Here is a 15,875-nt window from a genome sequence, read left to right on the forward strand (position 1 = left end):
GTTAAGACTACTTTATGGTTCACTTGAATTCGATAAAAACAAATCTACCATATGTTATCATCCACATGTTCATCAAAAATTGAGTTTAGCCTGTCGGACATAAAAATGTATATTTTTGAATTTTGTCTTGGATATTTAAATTTGGGATTCGAACTTCTGGTATTTAGAGCAACACAACAAAAACTGTCAAATTAACCTATTTTTGAAATATTTTCACTTATATTTAAATATGAGTCAAGGCGTTATCCGCAAATATATTTTGTGACACGATGTGCTTACAAATATGGTTATGTGTATAAAATGAGTTTTTTTTTTGTGTTGCCATTTTAATTGTTATAATTGTAGCTATCGTTACAGTTTTAAAACAATTTTAGATCAATGTCACTATTTTGTATTTGGCAGGAAACTGTAAATGGGTTCAGTAAAAACTCGATCTTCTCCCGTTTTTAAGCCTCATACAAAAAAGTAGACATTTTTTTCTGAATTGAACTAACATTGTATATGGTCAATTAAATACGAAAAATCAATTGACCCTTGTCATCGCACTATTAACGAGTACAGCTACCACTGGTGACTGAACATGATCAGTAACAATATATATGAACGCAAACTAGAGTAATAGGTCAGAGATTTCAGTCAGCAATGTCTGTTAAAAAAACAAACAGATTGTGACATTCAGTCCCTTATCAAATATATATCGGACAATTGTTCTGTCAGAAGCAATCAAGAAGCCAGTCCCTAGAAATTCTGAGAGGAGTGCAAGCAGTGTTTACTGATGAGAAATAAATAATATCAATTTAACCTAACCTTGAAATTGATTTGCATTGAGACTGCTTGTACATTTTTTTCTTACAACATTGTAAATTGATTCTGACCTCTTGTTTCAGAATATAAATGGATTCTTGTGAAAAATGTCCCTTTAGAATATTGACGAACGGAAAGGTAATCAACGTTGTCTAAAACAAACATACCGTAGATTATTCGAAATGACAGACGTTTCAAATAGCACTAAGTCTCAATTTGTAAACAAAAATTTTGCACTGTCATGAAAGCAAACAATAAGGTTAGATATTTATTGTTCGAGAGTCAAGGAAAATCTTCAGTTTAAATGCAACTGCGAATCCAGAAGTTGAAAGGGAAATGGGGTCCGCAGATGAGACAAACCAGGTTCGGATTTATCTTAAAATCATGTTTGAATCCCGTATTCTTTGTCATTGAGATCCCCCTAATATTACTACATGCATATCCCTTGTCAAACAGGACCCCTTCAAACATATATAAAGTATCTAAAATAAAGAAAAACCTTTTATTTCTAATAGTTTTGAAATACACCCAAAATTGAGAAAACAATATACTTAAATACATCTATCAACTAGTTTACAAGCAAATAATTGAAATAATTCAAGCATAATGTATATATTTCTTAATGTTAAGACTTCTTGAAAACCCAGTTTTGTTAGTATCTTAATTATACGTCATTGAGTTGTAATGTTTTAACTGCACGGACATTTTATGGCGCTACTGTTGGCGAGGTTTTGTACTAATATGTAAGTCAGATAGTATGTATCGAGGAACTAAATTTTAAGTACCATACCTTCTGCACAGTATATTATTTACAGCATGTTGTGTTGATTTAGTGTAGTTGATTTGTGTTTGACTAAAATGATATTTATATTTTGTAATCTTTATTAAATGTTGCATCGCCTACAAAACAATTTTCTTCGAGCAAACCAAGTCTAATGTATGACTTGCCACCTTTTTAACCATGTATATCATCAATCAGAAATGTTTTAAATTCGGACAAACTCATAGACGTCTGCATCGCATGATTTGTTTTCACGGTTTTTTTTATATTTCATTTGTTGCAGATCATTTTAATTTAACGTCAAGTTTCCTTGTTAATACAACGAAGTTTTTATTAGAAAATAAAGATTTTTTCAGGAGCATCGACCTAAGAAACATAACTCAAATAATCTTTTTTTAAATGAAACAAAATAAAAAGGAACAGATACAACTGTTTTGACTATCCAGACTTTTAAAAGGTGACAAATAAGAACATTTCTTGCGTTTAAAAACAAAAATCAGCTTCCTTATACATGATTTGTCTTTTCAGCCAATTTACTCATTTATAAAAGTAATTCATCCTTATTTACTCATACTTTATGTAGCGACGTTACATATTTTCTGTAATGACTCGTTAAAATAACATTTGCATTGCGCAATATATATTTCCACTTTCAATCTTCTAATCGGAGTTTTATTATAAAAAAGGTGTTTTCTTTATTTATCAGTTAAGTTATCTTCTGTTTGTTCTTTCTATTATTCTCATTATTGTTATAAATATGATATTTATGTTGCCAAATTTTTTACATCTGATTTTGTTCTTTACCCATTAACATTTCAATTTACGACATGTAAGTACAAAATCAGTAATGTATTTAGTATCAGAAAAGCTTAATACATATAGACAATTGCTTTCATTAGTGCTCTTCTGTGTTATTGCCAGAAAAAAAAAAACATACATTATGCCATTGTTTCATAAAAGAACACAAATCTTGCATGTAAATAAGAAGAAAATAGTATTTATACCGTTACATGTATACATGAAGTGTAAACAAATTGAAACGTAATAGTACAATATATTTTGATTTCTTAATTATCCATCCGCAACTAACGAAATTATTGACGTTCTAAAAATTGCACATTTCCGAATGATACGACGCCAAAAACATCACATCTGTATCCATAGGTCCAATAATAGTAAGGTACGTCTCCCGATTTTGTGTATATGGTTTTCCTGTCGTGGCAAAATAAACCATTTCCTTCTGAATAGATTTCTCAAAGCTATGATCAAAATTTGTAAGTTTGTACTAGCTGCATACAAAGCCGAAAAATGCAACGGCGTTCCACATATGACATGCGTACTGAGCCTTTAACGGAACACCAACTATATTAACGGGATGGGAAGGCCACATTGTTAAAACGTATAGATAATCTTGAGATTTAAAAATATTAATGAGTATATCTGTCATAAGTGATTCTTAAATATGTCGTCATCGTTGTGTAAAGTTATGCTCCGCTTCCTACCCGAAGTGTTTAGCGTTTGCAGAAATATTTCCGGGAAAGATACGTGTGGACGTATTGTGATAAGTATCCCATGTCCAATTGTTTAAATCTCAATGTGACGAGTTAAAGTCTGGCCGCTTCTTTACCAGTTGTACCTTAAAATTATAGTTTATACATAATATAAAACTAAGACAGTTAAATGAACAAATGTCGTTTCTGCTTTATTTTTCAAATTTAAAAAAAGTTAGGCCAAGTTTACCATTCCTGTATCTGTTTCACTCAGTTTTGAAAGGTTGTGAAAAATAATCTTCAGCAATACAGAGTTTAAATGAAATATTTAAAAACCAAAAATGCAAGATATTCATAAATATTTGATCACTTCTCTGTACAATATGAGTTTTGAATAATCTTCCTATTCCTTTATAACAAAAATTGGATTTTTTACGCATCTGTGCGCATTCATAATGTTAACATATTTTTAATTTTGTGTTTTTAAGACGTGATACTATCAAACTTAGTATATAAAAATAATCAATTTTTAAGCACCGCTTTTGGGCTATTTCGTGGCGGCCAGTTTTTATTGGTGGAGGAAGCCGGAATGCCCGGAGAAAACCACCGACCTTCGATAGGAAAACTGACAATCCTAGTTAATTAAGATTGGAGTCGAGTGCACCCGGACGAGCGGGGTTCGAACTCACAACCTCAGTGTTGACTGGCTAGTGATTACAGTGGTAACTACTTAGACCACTCGGCCACCGAGGCCCCTATACAAAAATAAGAATATCTTCCACCAAAGACCAAATGACGTAGAAGGTTTGCATACTAACAAATCAAAAGAAAGCATTTTGATTGGATTCTGGACTCGAATAATGGATGGTTCATGCATAGCAATAGATGATTACTCTCTCAAAGTCACCCATTGTAGCTTCAATTGGTGCTCATTCGATTAGACCCCTTTTTATTGATTTGTTTTCTCAAAATGGATCTGCGATATTTGAACATCGGTAAATTACCGTTACCGGTTATTTACTGTCTAATTGGAAGATAGTAAATAATAGTGACTGCAATTTAAAATTATGACTACCCATAGAAAGTAACTATCATAAAGAGATTTTACTATATGAAGAAATTTCTTTTAAAGCAAATATTTAAAAATTGGTTTTTGAGTCCAAAACAAGATATCAGAAAAAAGAACAGTATTTGTTTCGAAATCTTATTTTTGATGCAATAAATTCGCACACGAAGCTACATTTCTGACCTTAAAATGAAGCATAAGAAATTTGAGAAGTAAACAGTAAGTCGAAGAAAAACCGACAATACAATGGCAACTACAAACAATGTATCAAAATAACGACAAGACAAACAACAGTATATCAAACACTACACAGAAAACTAAAGCCTGAGAAACATGAATTTAACCAAAAAATACAGATGATCTGAGGTGATTAGGAAGAATAAACAGATCATATTCCACATGTTACAACCGGAGTGCATCGGTGATAGGTCTCATTTTGGGACGTCACAAAAGTGGACAAGATTGTGGTTACGACAATTGAAACAAATTCGTGATGCTTTGAGACACAGACATTTCATAACCACAAGTCAAACCACGATGACAAAACCATCCGATAGACGACTGTAACTTTACCACCAGTTAACCATGGTTGAATAGCTTCCTTGTTATTATCGTCAAGGAAAACATGATCAGAAACGCAAGCTCTGGAATATCGTATCAAAGGGGGGGGGGGGGGTATATACTCCATGTGAAGGAGCTGCTGGATTCAATATACGACGATAGTTCACAATAGCTATACTGAAATCGTCTCTTTTTGTCGTTAAGTTGAAGTTTTCAATCGACCCTGGCCAACATTGTCAATTCCTAAATATAAATCAAGATAAGCGGCAGAAGTGTATGTTCTCACTATGGTCAAAATAAATCATGAGTTGTAAATTAAAATCTACTTTGGTAAATCAAGTTAAACTTATTGGTTCTGCTACGTTATATAATATATGGACATAAAATAAATTCATCATTTAAAAATAATTTTCTAGGCAATATTTTCAACGCTATAGCCACGTGATCAACAATAAAAAATCAACCAATTGTCGAGTAGTAAGGTTTGCTTGATTTTTGTTTACGTACAAATAAAACTTCCCATGGTCTTTAGTTTATAAATTCTGAAACGACATATGACATCCTTGCTATACTGCATAGCCTTAACATATTTAGAATCTGTTATGTACAAAAATAAGCAATACAATAACATCAATAGATAAAGTCACTATTATTAGTATGCGTGACGTCATGAACCCCATTATGAAATCTACTGACCCCATATGGATCCAATCATAACGTCATAATTTATCTAAGGTGCGATGAAACATATTAGTTTTGAAAAGTCAATTACGATTTTCTCACGTATACAAATAATCTATAATTACAGAGCTTAATCTACTCAGATATTGATATGTTATCCTTTAGATATATACATAAAACATACATTATTTAACCTGACAGGAAATTCGACAGTGGGTAACTCTAGATATAACTTGATGCTTATATTTCTTTATATGTAATTTGGTAATCATGGCAGACCTATTTCTTTAATAGTCTTGTTTAATATCTGTTCTATACTGTGGGTTACTTACAGTTAAACATATTGATAGGCACCTCTTTGTTTTAGAAGACCTTCATATAATATCAGTATGTATATTTTGCATGTGTTGTAAGGTTTCTATCGCCTTGATAGATATGCCATATTTCCTTTTATCTATACGGCAAAAATAGAGTCCTTTACGTTCGTGATAGGATCTTTACTTTTAACGTGAAGTATACGGTATTTCTAATACTTATTTATTTTGTAAGCACTATAAAACATTGAATCTTAAGCTAAAAGATCAATAGAGCATTTATACATCAAGAAATACAAACAATGAATTTGGTGAATTTAAGATCTATAAATGGGTAGAGTATACATAAGCGGGACAAAAATGCACTTTTCACATACAATTGCCTTTTTTAAATTTCTATCTACATTTTAAAAACAAAACGATATGTTATTACAGTGAACATTGCCCTTTAAATGATCTGACATATTAGCAGTTGACAGATTCCTTTTTTTTTCCTTTGTTAATCATTTAATTTTGAGCGATCCTTGACACAAGAAAATGTCTTTAAGCAGTTTTTGTTTTCTCTCTACAAAACAAGACTAATTGATTGATACTCAAACTTAAAATGAATATTGCTATGAAAACTGATCATATAACTTCGTCATTTGAATTTATTAATTTATTAAAATATAGAAAGCATATACTACATTTAGATTTACTAATTTATCCATGCGTAGCTGAAGAAATTGTTTTCATTCCAAAAATTACACATTTTAGAATGATAAGACGACACAACTGTCACGTTTGTAGTAAGAAGACCAATGCTTGTTGGATAAGTCTTCCAGCTTTGTGTATATGGTTTTCCTGTAGTGGCAAAATGGACCATTTCCTTCTGAATCGATTTCTCAAAGATTTGATCACTTTTTGTAGGTTTGTAGTAGCCGCTGATGGAGCCGAAAAATGCAATGGCGTCCCACATGTGACATGCGTACTTAGCCTTGAATGGAATACCCATTACATTGACGGGCTGGGATGGCCACATAGTTAAAACGTATCGATAAACTGGAGATTTGAAGTATTTACTGAGTATATCTGACATGATATTATTTGGACAGGTTACTCTTAAATCTGACGTCATCGTTGTGAATTGGTAAGCTTCGCTTTCTACACCATCTGGGTACAAGACTAAAGCTTTGGCAGAAATGTTTCCAGGAAATGTGTCGAGATATGTGTGGACATATTTGTGATAAGTATCCCACGTCCAACTGTTTATATCTGAATGTGATGGGTGAAGGTCGACCTCCTGACTGGTTGTACCTTCAAAAGATAAATGCATGAGACGGTTAAATAAACTATTGTTGTATATTCCTTTCGCGATCGAATTGATTAAACGATGTAAGGATAATTTCAAATGTCTAAAAAGTTTATTGAACTAGTGGAATTTAAGTAGAACCCATTTGGTATTCGCTTTATTGTCGAAATGCGCATCTTTTCGATTAAGATTGTTACCGTTAATGTCATTTCACAATCGTAACTATATAATTCTATTGTGCACCTCTTATTTAGTTTTTAAACCGAATCATTTTTGGGGTTTCACTTACCATTGCAAGTTATGGACTTTGGCAATGAATTACTTGAAGTCAACTCATTTCGTGTCCAGAACTCCTCTTAAACAGCGCTGATTATGATTTATTGAAGTTGTCCCACAATCTTAACCATAAGCTATAAGAGCTGGAAATTGGGAGGATATCATTGTTTGTTAAGGTCATAGTTCCTCTGGTTAATTTATTATTTGTCGATTTATTTTCCAATTATCGTTTTAACATTGGAGAACTATCAAAGAGTATTTGAACACTTATTTTCGTGAATGATTACCATAATGAAAGGAAATCATTTGGGGTTTTAGTGTCTGATCGGAAGAAAGAAGTAATTATTGACTGCAACTTTCAAACAAGCCATATTTATTCCGAACCATTTGCGAACCTAATAAAGACATTATACTAGGTACTTTCTACCAATACGAAGCACAGCAAGCATTTGGCTTCAAACAAAATAGTTATATTCATAAATGAAGATGAAAGAAAAAAGCACAGGTTGAACATAACATCTAGATGTAAGCAAATTTCATAAGTCCATTAAAAAGGTATATATCAAAGGTAAAATAACTGAGTGAATTACATATTAAATCGAAAAAAGAGCAAAACCGGGGCGTCTACAGTGTAAGCTTCCCCTGCTATGCATGCATCAGTATACATATTTGTTTAGGGGCCAGCTGAAGCCCGCCTCCGGGTGCGGGAGTTCTCGCTGCATTGAAGACCCATTGGTGGCCTTCGGCTGTTGTCGGCTCTATGGTCGGGTTGTTGTCTACTCTATGGTCGGGTTGTTGTCTCTTTGACACATTCCCTATTTCCATCCTCAATTTTATCACATGCAATTCGATTTCACATTCAGTTTAAATGTCAAAATTGGTTAAAGGTCACAATCGCAAAATTTGCAGATCAGACGACTAAATCTTGTATCTATATATACAGATCTAAGACCGCCAAAAAATGTCGTATCATATTCCTGAACAAAGTTACATTTACGATAATAATCTAACATATGAAGTTACGTGCCAACAATTACGGGGACGTCTATCCCTTTTCCCTGCTTCCACATTTCAAACGGTGGTTCGGGTACAACATATCCTGAAATAAATTAACCTGATTTTATTTGCAATTAAAAGAATACAAGTACGTTTAATTTTACGCAATATATCACACCATCTTTAATCAGTTGGTTACAAAAATGAACCGAAAAGCATATGATACTATTTAAATAAAGGCAATGATTTATTGTTTGTTTATGTGCGTGTTTGTGTATTATCATCTATCAATTCTCCTTAGGTTTTTATCGCATTATGTGTATACACCTTATCGCTATTAAGTCCATTCCGGAACAAACAGTCAGTTAGACAACTTCCTGTTTGGGTCAAGTGTTGCAAAACGAAGGTCATCAGTAATGAGCTGAGGGAGGGAAAAGTTTAGAAAGCAAACATTTTTAAACTTTGATAGATTTTGATCAACTTTCTTAAAACACAAATTAAAATCATAAAAATGCTTTGTGTGAAGTGTTTACGATGGTATAAACGTGTCTATTTGAAAAGTTTTATGCATACTACATTGTTCAAACAGGGGACCAGATTCCTTCAACTGGATAAATGGTTGTGTAATTTCAGAACTAGGATTGGAATGAATAGCGATAAGGTGTAGTAAAAGTTACAATCATGCTACTTTAGATAGCTATATATATAGACACATGAAGCATTTTCATTTTCAATTGTATGGTTGTTACATTACATATGTACAGGAATATCAAATAATTTTATTTGAATTCATTATATTGGTTGAAATGAAATTCTACGATTTTCTAGTTAAAAAGTTATAGATTTCATATTGAATGAGAACAGAATAAGGCTGGGTTACCATAATAAGAATCTGTTTCTATAAAGATTAACAAATAGATTCTCATTTTTGAGACGAAAATCCCATTCGAGTGCCTTCCACATTTCTGATATCTATGTCAAACACTTTCAAAACTGATGTGCAAAAGCTGTATTTATGCATCCTTGGATCAAATGGAGGAAAAATTGAAGGTTGAACTATTTTTGGGTAGTAAAACTCTTTATAAATTTCTCTTACACCTGTGAGCATATTTTGATTAATCCAGAGAAATGATAAAGGTTATGACCTTCAACATAGCCCAGAGCTCTGAAATTAGCCAATCATCTACTGATATCATCGGCAATCATACATAGACAATGGGTCCAGTAAGGGTAAAATTGCGAAGAACCAGAAGTAAAAAAAAACTATTGTGCGCGATAAAAGTGGTCTTTTTAGTCATCATTGGCTTAAACTAAAGCCAATAGGAAATATCAGAATGTTGTACCACATTGCTAAAAAAAAAACAACCTTGTTAAATCGTTTGTGATATGAGTTATTCAAAATATGCTCCGTTAAACAAGTACTTTCTCGTCATGCAGGATACAGATAACAGGCCACAACCAAAAGAGAAAAACGGATATCTTACACGTGATATCAACCATGTATTTTCACTCCTCGGATGCTATACAACAATAGGTGTCAAGAAGATGTAAAAGGAGTTTTATCAAAACGAAATGATAACGCTGATCACTCACGTATGCGCTACGTGTATTCGTGGGTTGTTGCGGTTGGATACTCGTTGAATATGTTTCTAAATTCAAGTTATTCGATTAGTTATTTTTTACAAATTACTGGCGCTGAAAACGCATGACATTTTTGCCACTGGACGTTGAGCTAACAACAAAAAATTAAACAATCAATCAATCAAATATCTATTAGTATATACTGTATCATGTACGTTTGGCTACATTATTCAAAAAATAAAGGATGGTAAGATATGGCAAAATGGCATACAGTAAAATGTTAACTCACCATCCACAATACAAATAGCCCCGTCAAAGTAGTTACGAATTGGCAAGTCCATCTGATCCGTCATAGCCCAATAAGGATAGACGTTCCATGGAATTGCATGAATAATGTCATCTGCTGGTACATTAACCAGGCAATTTATATCTGAACAGCCTGTGTTTTTCAGAAACAATAAATTATCTTTAGATGCTTCTACTAGAGTTTTATTGTAAACAGGTGACGCACTCATCATCCATGCGCGGTGAAATAGTCCCTTTGACAATGGAGATGCGAGAAGACCTATAATGCTAGTTCCGCCTGAACTCTGACCAAATACGGTAACCTAAAATAAAAATAAAGAGATAATAAATTAGCTTTTTCAGTATTTAAGGAATATAAAGAAGTGTAAAAAGGATAATAATGTTCCTGTACTGTTAGACATGGTAACCTTTAATAAAATGAAAATTAGGAATTTGCGTAATTATTATAGAGAAAAACTAAAAAGATATGATAAAGGTATTGTATGCCTATTTGCTGTTTCAAAATGAACAAAGTTGCATGTTTCAATAATTCATCATCATAGCCTTTATTTTGTTAATTGTATACTAACATTAATAATGTGTTTTAATGTTTCATCTGAGGTTTAACAGTCACAATTCAGAAAGATCAGTTTGATATTCTCTTCCAGACTTTAGACTTATGCCACAATCTAAAAAAGCAAGTACAGTAAAACCTGTAATAAAGCTTACGGTCACATGCATTAATCGAAAACCTGTCTTGTCTTAACCCTTTGTTATAATAACTATGTAATTTGAACTTTATTTCAAAGGTCTTCTCTCTACTAAGGCCAATATTCCCCAGTCTCGTCAGTGACCTTTATATACAACTTTACTTTAACGTTAAGTAGGACGAAGCTTAATAATTACATATTCATCAGTTTTCCTTCTGATAAAACAGGCTTTTGTTGTATTTCTCCTTCATCCTCCTCTATGGTATACGGTTGTAACATTGGCAACTGGACATTACACAACCAATAACTAATCAAGCTTAACCCTTAACTTACCGCATCCCGATTTTCGTCGATTTTTTTCTTTTACACCGATTGAAGTGCTTTAACTTACCAAATCAGGGTTTCCGCCAAAGTTTTTGATGTTCCGTTGCACCCATTGAAGTGCAAGTTGTTGATCCATGAATCCATAATTTCCAGACGATCTATGTGCCGACCGAGCTGTCAAAATATCCAAAGCCATAAAACCGAAGGCATGAAGACGATAATTCATGCTGACATAAACGACGTTTGTCGAGTTTGCAAGTTTTGAAGTTGGGCTAAAAGTCGGCCAGTTTCCATTTGATAACTGCAAACTTCCACCATGTATCCACACCATAACTGGTAGATTAGCGCTGGAGTTTAGCGTCGGCGTCCATACATTGAGATAGAGACAGTCCTCATTACCTATAATTTCGCTTGAATTGTCTTCATTTCGTTGTATGCACGTGTTTCCAAATGTTGATGCATTGAATGTTCCTGCCCAACATGTTCCACCAGTTTTGCTCAGGGCCTGTGGAGGAGTCCATCGTAGATCACGTAAAGGTGGAACGGCATATGGGATTCCCTTGAATACAAAGGCTGTGGAATTAATTCCTAAAACAGGACCACAATCTGTTGATACCACCGGTTGTTGTTGAGAAACCCCGCTATTCACAACTATAATATATATGAGATATATTAATGTTAAAACTTTCATTATATTTTGTTACACATCTATAATTGTAGATCTCGATGACACTTGTACTTGAAGTTGTGACACACTTAGATAATCTTTCCACGTGTTTCAGTGTCCTTGCCAAGTTGAAACCTTGACAGTGGTCTAAATATAAATATAAATATAATAATCATGAGATGTGGTATGGTTGCCAGTGAGACAACTATCTATCAGTCCTTTACATTTTTTAAGTCATTTTCAATATATTCTTATACCTGTTAGATGCAGACAAAAGGGTCTGAATTGAGGCGGGGGGGGGGGGGGGGGGGGGGTCCTTCATTTCTGTATTTTTTTATTCTCTATGCCATTTTTCTCTATTCTTTATAAATTTTGACCATTATTCTCTATTTTTTATATTTTAGTACCTCATTATTTCCTATTCTTTATATTTTTTATCCATTTCTCTATTCTTTATATATTGTTTGACCATTTGTCTCTATTTTGCAAACCTCCATCTATACCTTCAGAAAAGAGCGGCTACATCCCTTTCCATCAACCTGAAAATGTCCTAAATATTTTTGCTTGAATTACAAAATTATCAAAATTATTCTTTTAACTAGCAATTGTTTTAGTTTCTCTCTCTCATTCAATCTATTCGCGTGAAGTCAGTGGCGGTTAAACAAATACAAATACATACTCTTACATATGACTATTTTTGATGGATTTTGTAAAAATTCATTTACGTTGGAAGCAAGGAAAAATTTTTACAAAAAATTATTCTCCCTCTAAATTATATGGCATGCAAGTGTGTCAACTTTTAAAGGTAAAAAACAAACTAATGTTAAAGTGATATTTCCTTCTTTTTGAGAGGGAGACTTGTAGTAAAATCTTTTTCGCCTTGTATTTTTAGTTACATCATTAATGCTTAAAACATTTTTCAACTTTCAAATGATTACTACCATTAATGAATTAGTTGGCTAAAATAAAATATCAAGTGATTTTAGCATATTGTACACACAATGTTTGTGGCATCCAAGTCAGGAGCCTCTGGCCTTGGTAGTCTGGTATGTTTTTTTAATTTTAGTTCATTTATATGTTTTGGAGTTTAGTGTGACGTCCATTTTCACTGAACTAGCACACAATTTTTTTTAGGGGCCAGCTGAGGACCACCTCCGGATGCGGGATTTTCTCGCTGCATTGAAGACCCATTGGTGGCCTTCGGCTGTTTTCTGCTCTTTGGTCGGGTTGTTGTCTCTTTGACATATTCCCAATTTCCATTCTCAATTTTATTTTGTTACATTTAACAGGAAAATCATCTGATAATTATGTAACATATATAAAAGAGGAAGAAATAAGGAGATTTCACCTCAGCGGTCAAAATAGGCAGATGTTAACAGGGAGATAATCCAAATTTCAAAAAAATATAATTAAGCTCCTACCGATAATATATATATATATATATATAGTTTGCGCCTTTGTATTTGACAGACTATATATCTAAAATGCCACCAACAACTTATTTCCTTATTTCACAAAAGCAAATGCACAACATGAAGAACAAATGGTATTTGTGTTATCTTAATTGCACAGGCACAAAAAAGTAGTTGGCAAATAATGGCATAACAATTACTTCATCGGTACATGACCTACCGAAAAGTTCAATATAGTTCATAATATCTCAGTTGTTCGGATTGAGACTTGATTTATTGTGAAATTTGTTAATAAGAATAAAGTGACAGCACGTCTGAACTACTGTTTTGTAAGAAATCTGAAGTTTTCTTGTGTGTTTGTTTGATTATTTCGTACTTTTTTGTTTGTTATACTTAAACCATGCTCAATGTTTTTGTTATATTTCAATGTATTTTAGGAAGATTAGTTTTATAGCTAACTTTGTTGTCCTCTTTAAATAAAGCATTACAAACATTATTATTAATGATAGGAAATATTTGACACTGGACATTTAGCAAACACCAATGTCAATCAATTATTATTAATGCCATCTAGTTATGAAGAGATATTGGTCATGTCCCTGTCCAGACCGGACCTCACCTGTTTTTACGGTTTCTTTATAGTGTGGTTATGCTCCGTATGTTAGTTAATCTGAGCGCCAGTCCGTGAAATATTAAATCGTCAAATGGACAGAATTATCATAAACCTTTGTTCAGGAGAGTACTAAAAGGTGATTTTAGAAAATAATATTCATGCAATTGGAACGCAATATACAATGCTGTAAATTCTGTTGAAGTCTCTTTTTATCGTATATATCCTATAGCGTGGCTACGTATTTTTACATCCCTGGCTTTCGATTGTTTAGGTTTGCGCGTACCCAGTGAAGATTAATCCATAAAGCGCTTTGGAAGCACGATTTTATAAATAGTTTTATACTACAACTAGTTGTGTTTATTTCCTCAATATAGTAACAAAGCTATATTTTGTGCAATATCAATTTCATCATGGATCACTTTTTCCACAATCAGGGGTTCATCTAGGCGTGAAAATATGTTTGAAATTTGTGTTACAATTAAAATCGCTATCAATGTATTATTTTAAGTTGCAGTACAAAAACAATATGAGATCAATGTCAGAAAAATATAAACTTTTTTGTACTCAGTACAAAACGGGGGAAGGGCATCGCATCGCCCTTCCCAAGTTTCTTAGCATCATACAAAAAGTTTATATTTTTCTTACATTGACCTAATATTGTATACATATTCATCTACAAATGTATGTAGTAAAATTCGTTTGGATATTTGGTAAAAGGTGTACATTTTTGCTTTATGCAAAGTGTGTGTATTTCAGTTCAATGGTCATAATTTGATTAAGCTAAAACAAATCCGGGAAACAAACTAAAACTGAGAGAAACACATCAACTATAAGAGTTTGTAAATCTCTCAATCGATATTTATCTGCTGTATCTGATACTATTTCCTGTTTGAGAAGTTTCTTCTCCATGTGTAGAAGTTTTTTTTTCTGTTTCAAAAGACGATTTTGACAGTAAAAGTTAGAGAGCAAGTTTTTAAACCAAACATTTGCAATAACACATTAGTTAAACTAGAGGCTCTCAAGAGCCTGTGTCGCTCACCTGATTCTACTTTGGTTTTGGAAATCATGTAAAAATAGATTAAAATCATAACAGATACCCTAATAATGAGTGAGGCCAAATTTGGTTTAATATTGGTCCTGTAATTTAATAAAAAATCCTGGTGGCCATCTTGAACAGTAACTCGGCAACAAAGTAGCAACACTTAATCAGCACCTCATAAGAAACATTTATGCCATGTTTTGGTTTCATTCCATTCAGTGCACCTCTAGAAGAAGCATTTGTATGTATTTCCCATAGGGTCTTATGTTAAAGGAAGTCCCCCCATTGGCGGCCATCATGGATGAAGGATCAGCTTCAAAGTAACAAGACTTGGTCAGCACCTCAAAAGGAACATGCATGCCATGTTTGGTTTCATTCCATTCAGTGGTTCTTTAAAAGAAGACATTTGTATGTATTTCCCATAGGGTCCTATGTTAAACTAAGTCCACCGCTGGCGTCCATCTTGGATTATGGATCGGCTTCAAAGTAACAACACTCGGTCAGCACCTCATAAGAAACATTCATGCCATGTTTGGTTTCATTCCATTTAGTGGTTCTCTAAAAGAAGACATTTGTATGTATTTCCCATAGGGTCCTATGTTAAACTAAGTCCACCGCTGGCGGCCATCTTGGATGATGGATCCGCTACAAAGTAACAACACTTGGTCAGCACCTCATAAGGAACATTCATGCCATGTTTGGTTTCATTCCATTCAGTGGTTCTCTAAAAGAAGACATTTGTATGTATTTCCCATAGGGTCCTATGTTAAACTAAGTCCACCGCTGGCGGCCATCTTGGATGATGGATCCGCTACAAAGTAATAACACTTGGTCAGCACCTCATAAGGAACATTCATACCATGTTTGGTTTCATTCCATTCAGTGGTTCTCTAAAAGAAGACATTTGTATGTATTTCCCATAGGGTCCTATGTTAAACTAAGTCCCCCGCTGGCGTCCATCTTGGATTATGGATCGGCTTCAAA

At 33.4% G+C, this 15,875-nt stretch overlaps 1 protein-coding gene across 1 annotated transcript; it reads right to left on the reverse strand.

Annotated features, from left to right (window-relative positions):
• Positions 1–8,283: 8,283 nt before the first annotated feature.
• On the reverse strand, positions 8,284–11,953 carry LOC127724245 (neurotactin-like). The gene is made up of 3 exons (XM_052231174.1): positions 11,228–11,953; positions 10,131–10,449; positions 8,284–8,363 (listed from the first exon to the last, which is right to left on the reverse strand). Exons 1-3 carry the CDS (start codon positions 11,849–11,851, stop codon positions 8,284–8,286), a joined length of 1,023 nt encoding a protein of 340 aa, XP_052087134.1. The 5' UTR covers positions 11,852–11,953.
• Positions 11,954–15,875: the final 3,922 nt, after the last annotated feature.

The sequence above is a fragment of the Mytilus californianus genome, unplaced genomic scaffold (assembly GCF_021869535.1).
Source record: "Mytilus californianus isolate M0D057914Y unplaced genomic scaffold, xbMytCali1.0.p SCAF_14, whole genome shotgun sequence".
NCBI classification, from domain to species: domain Eukaryota; kingdom Metazoa; phylum Mollusca; class Bivalvia; order Mytilida; family Mytilidae; genus Mytilus; species Mytilus californianus.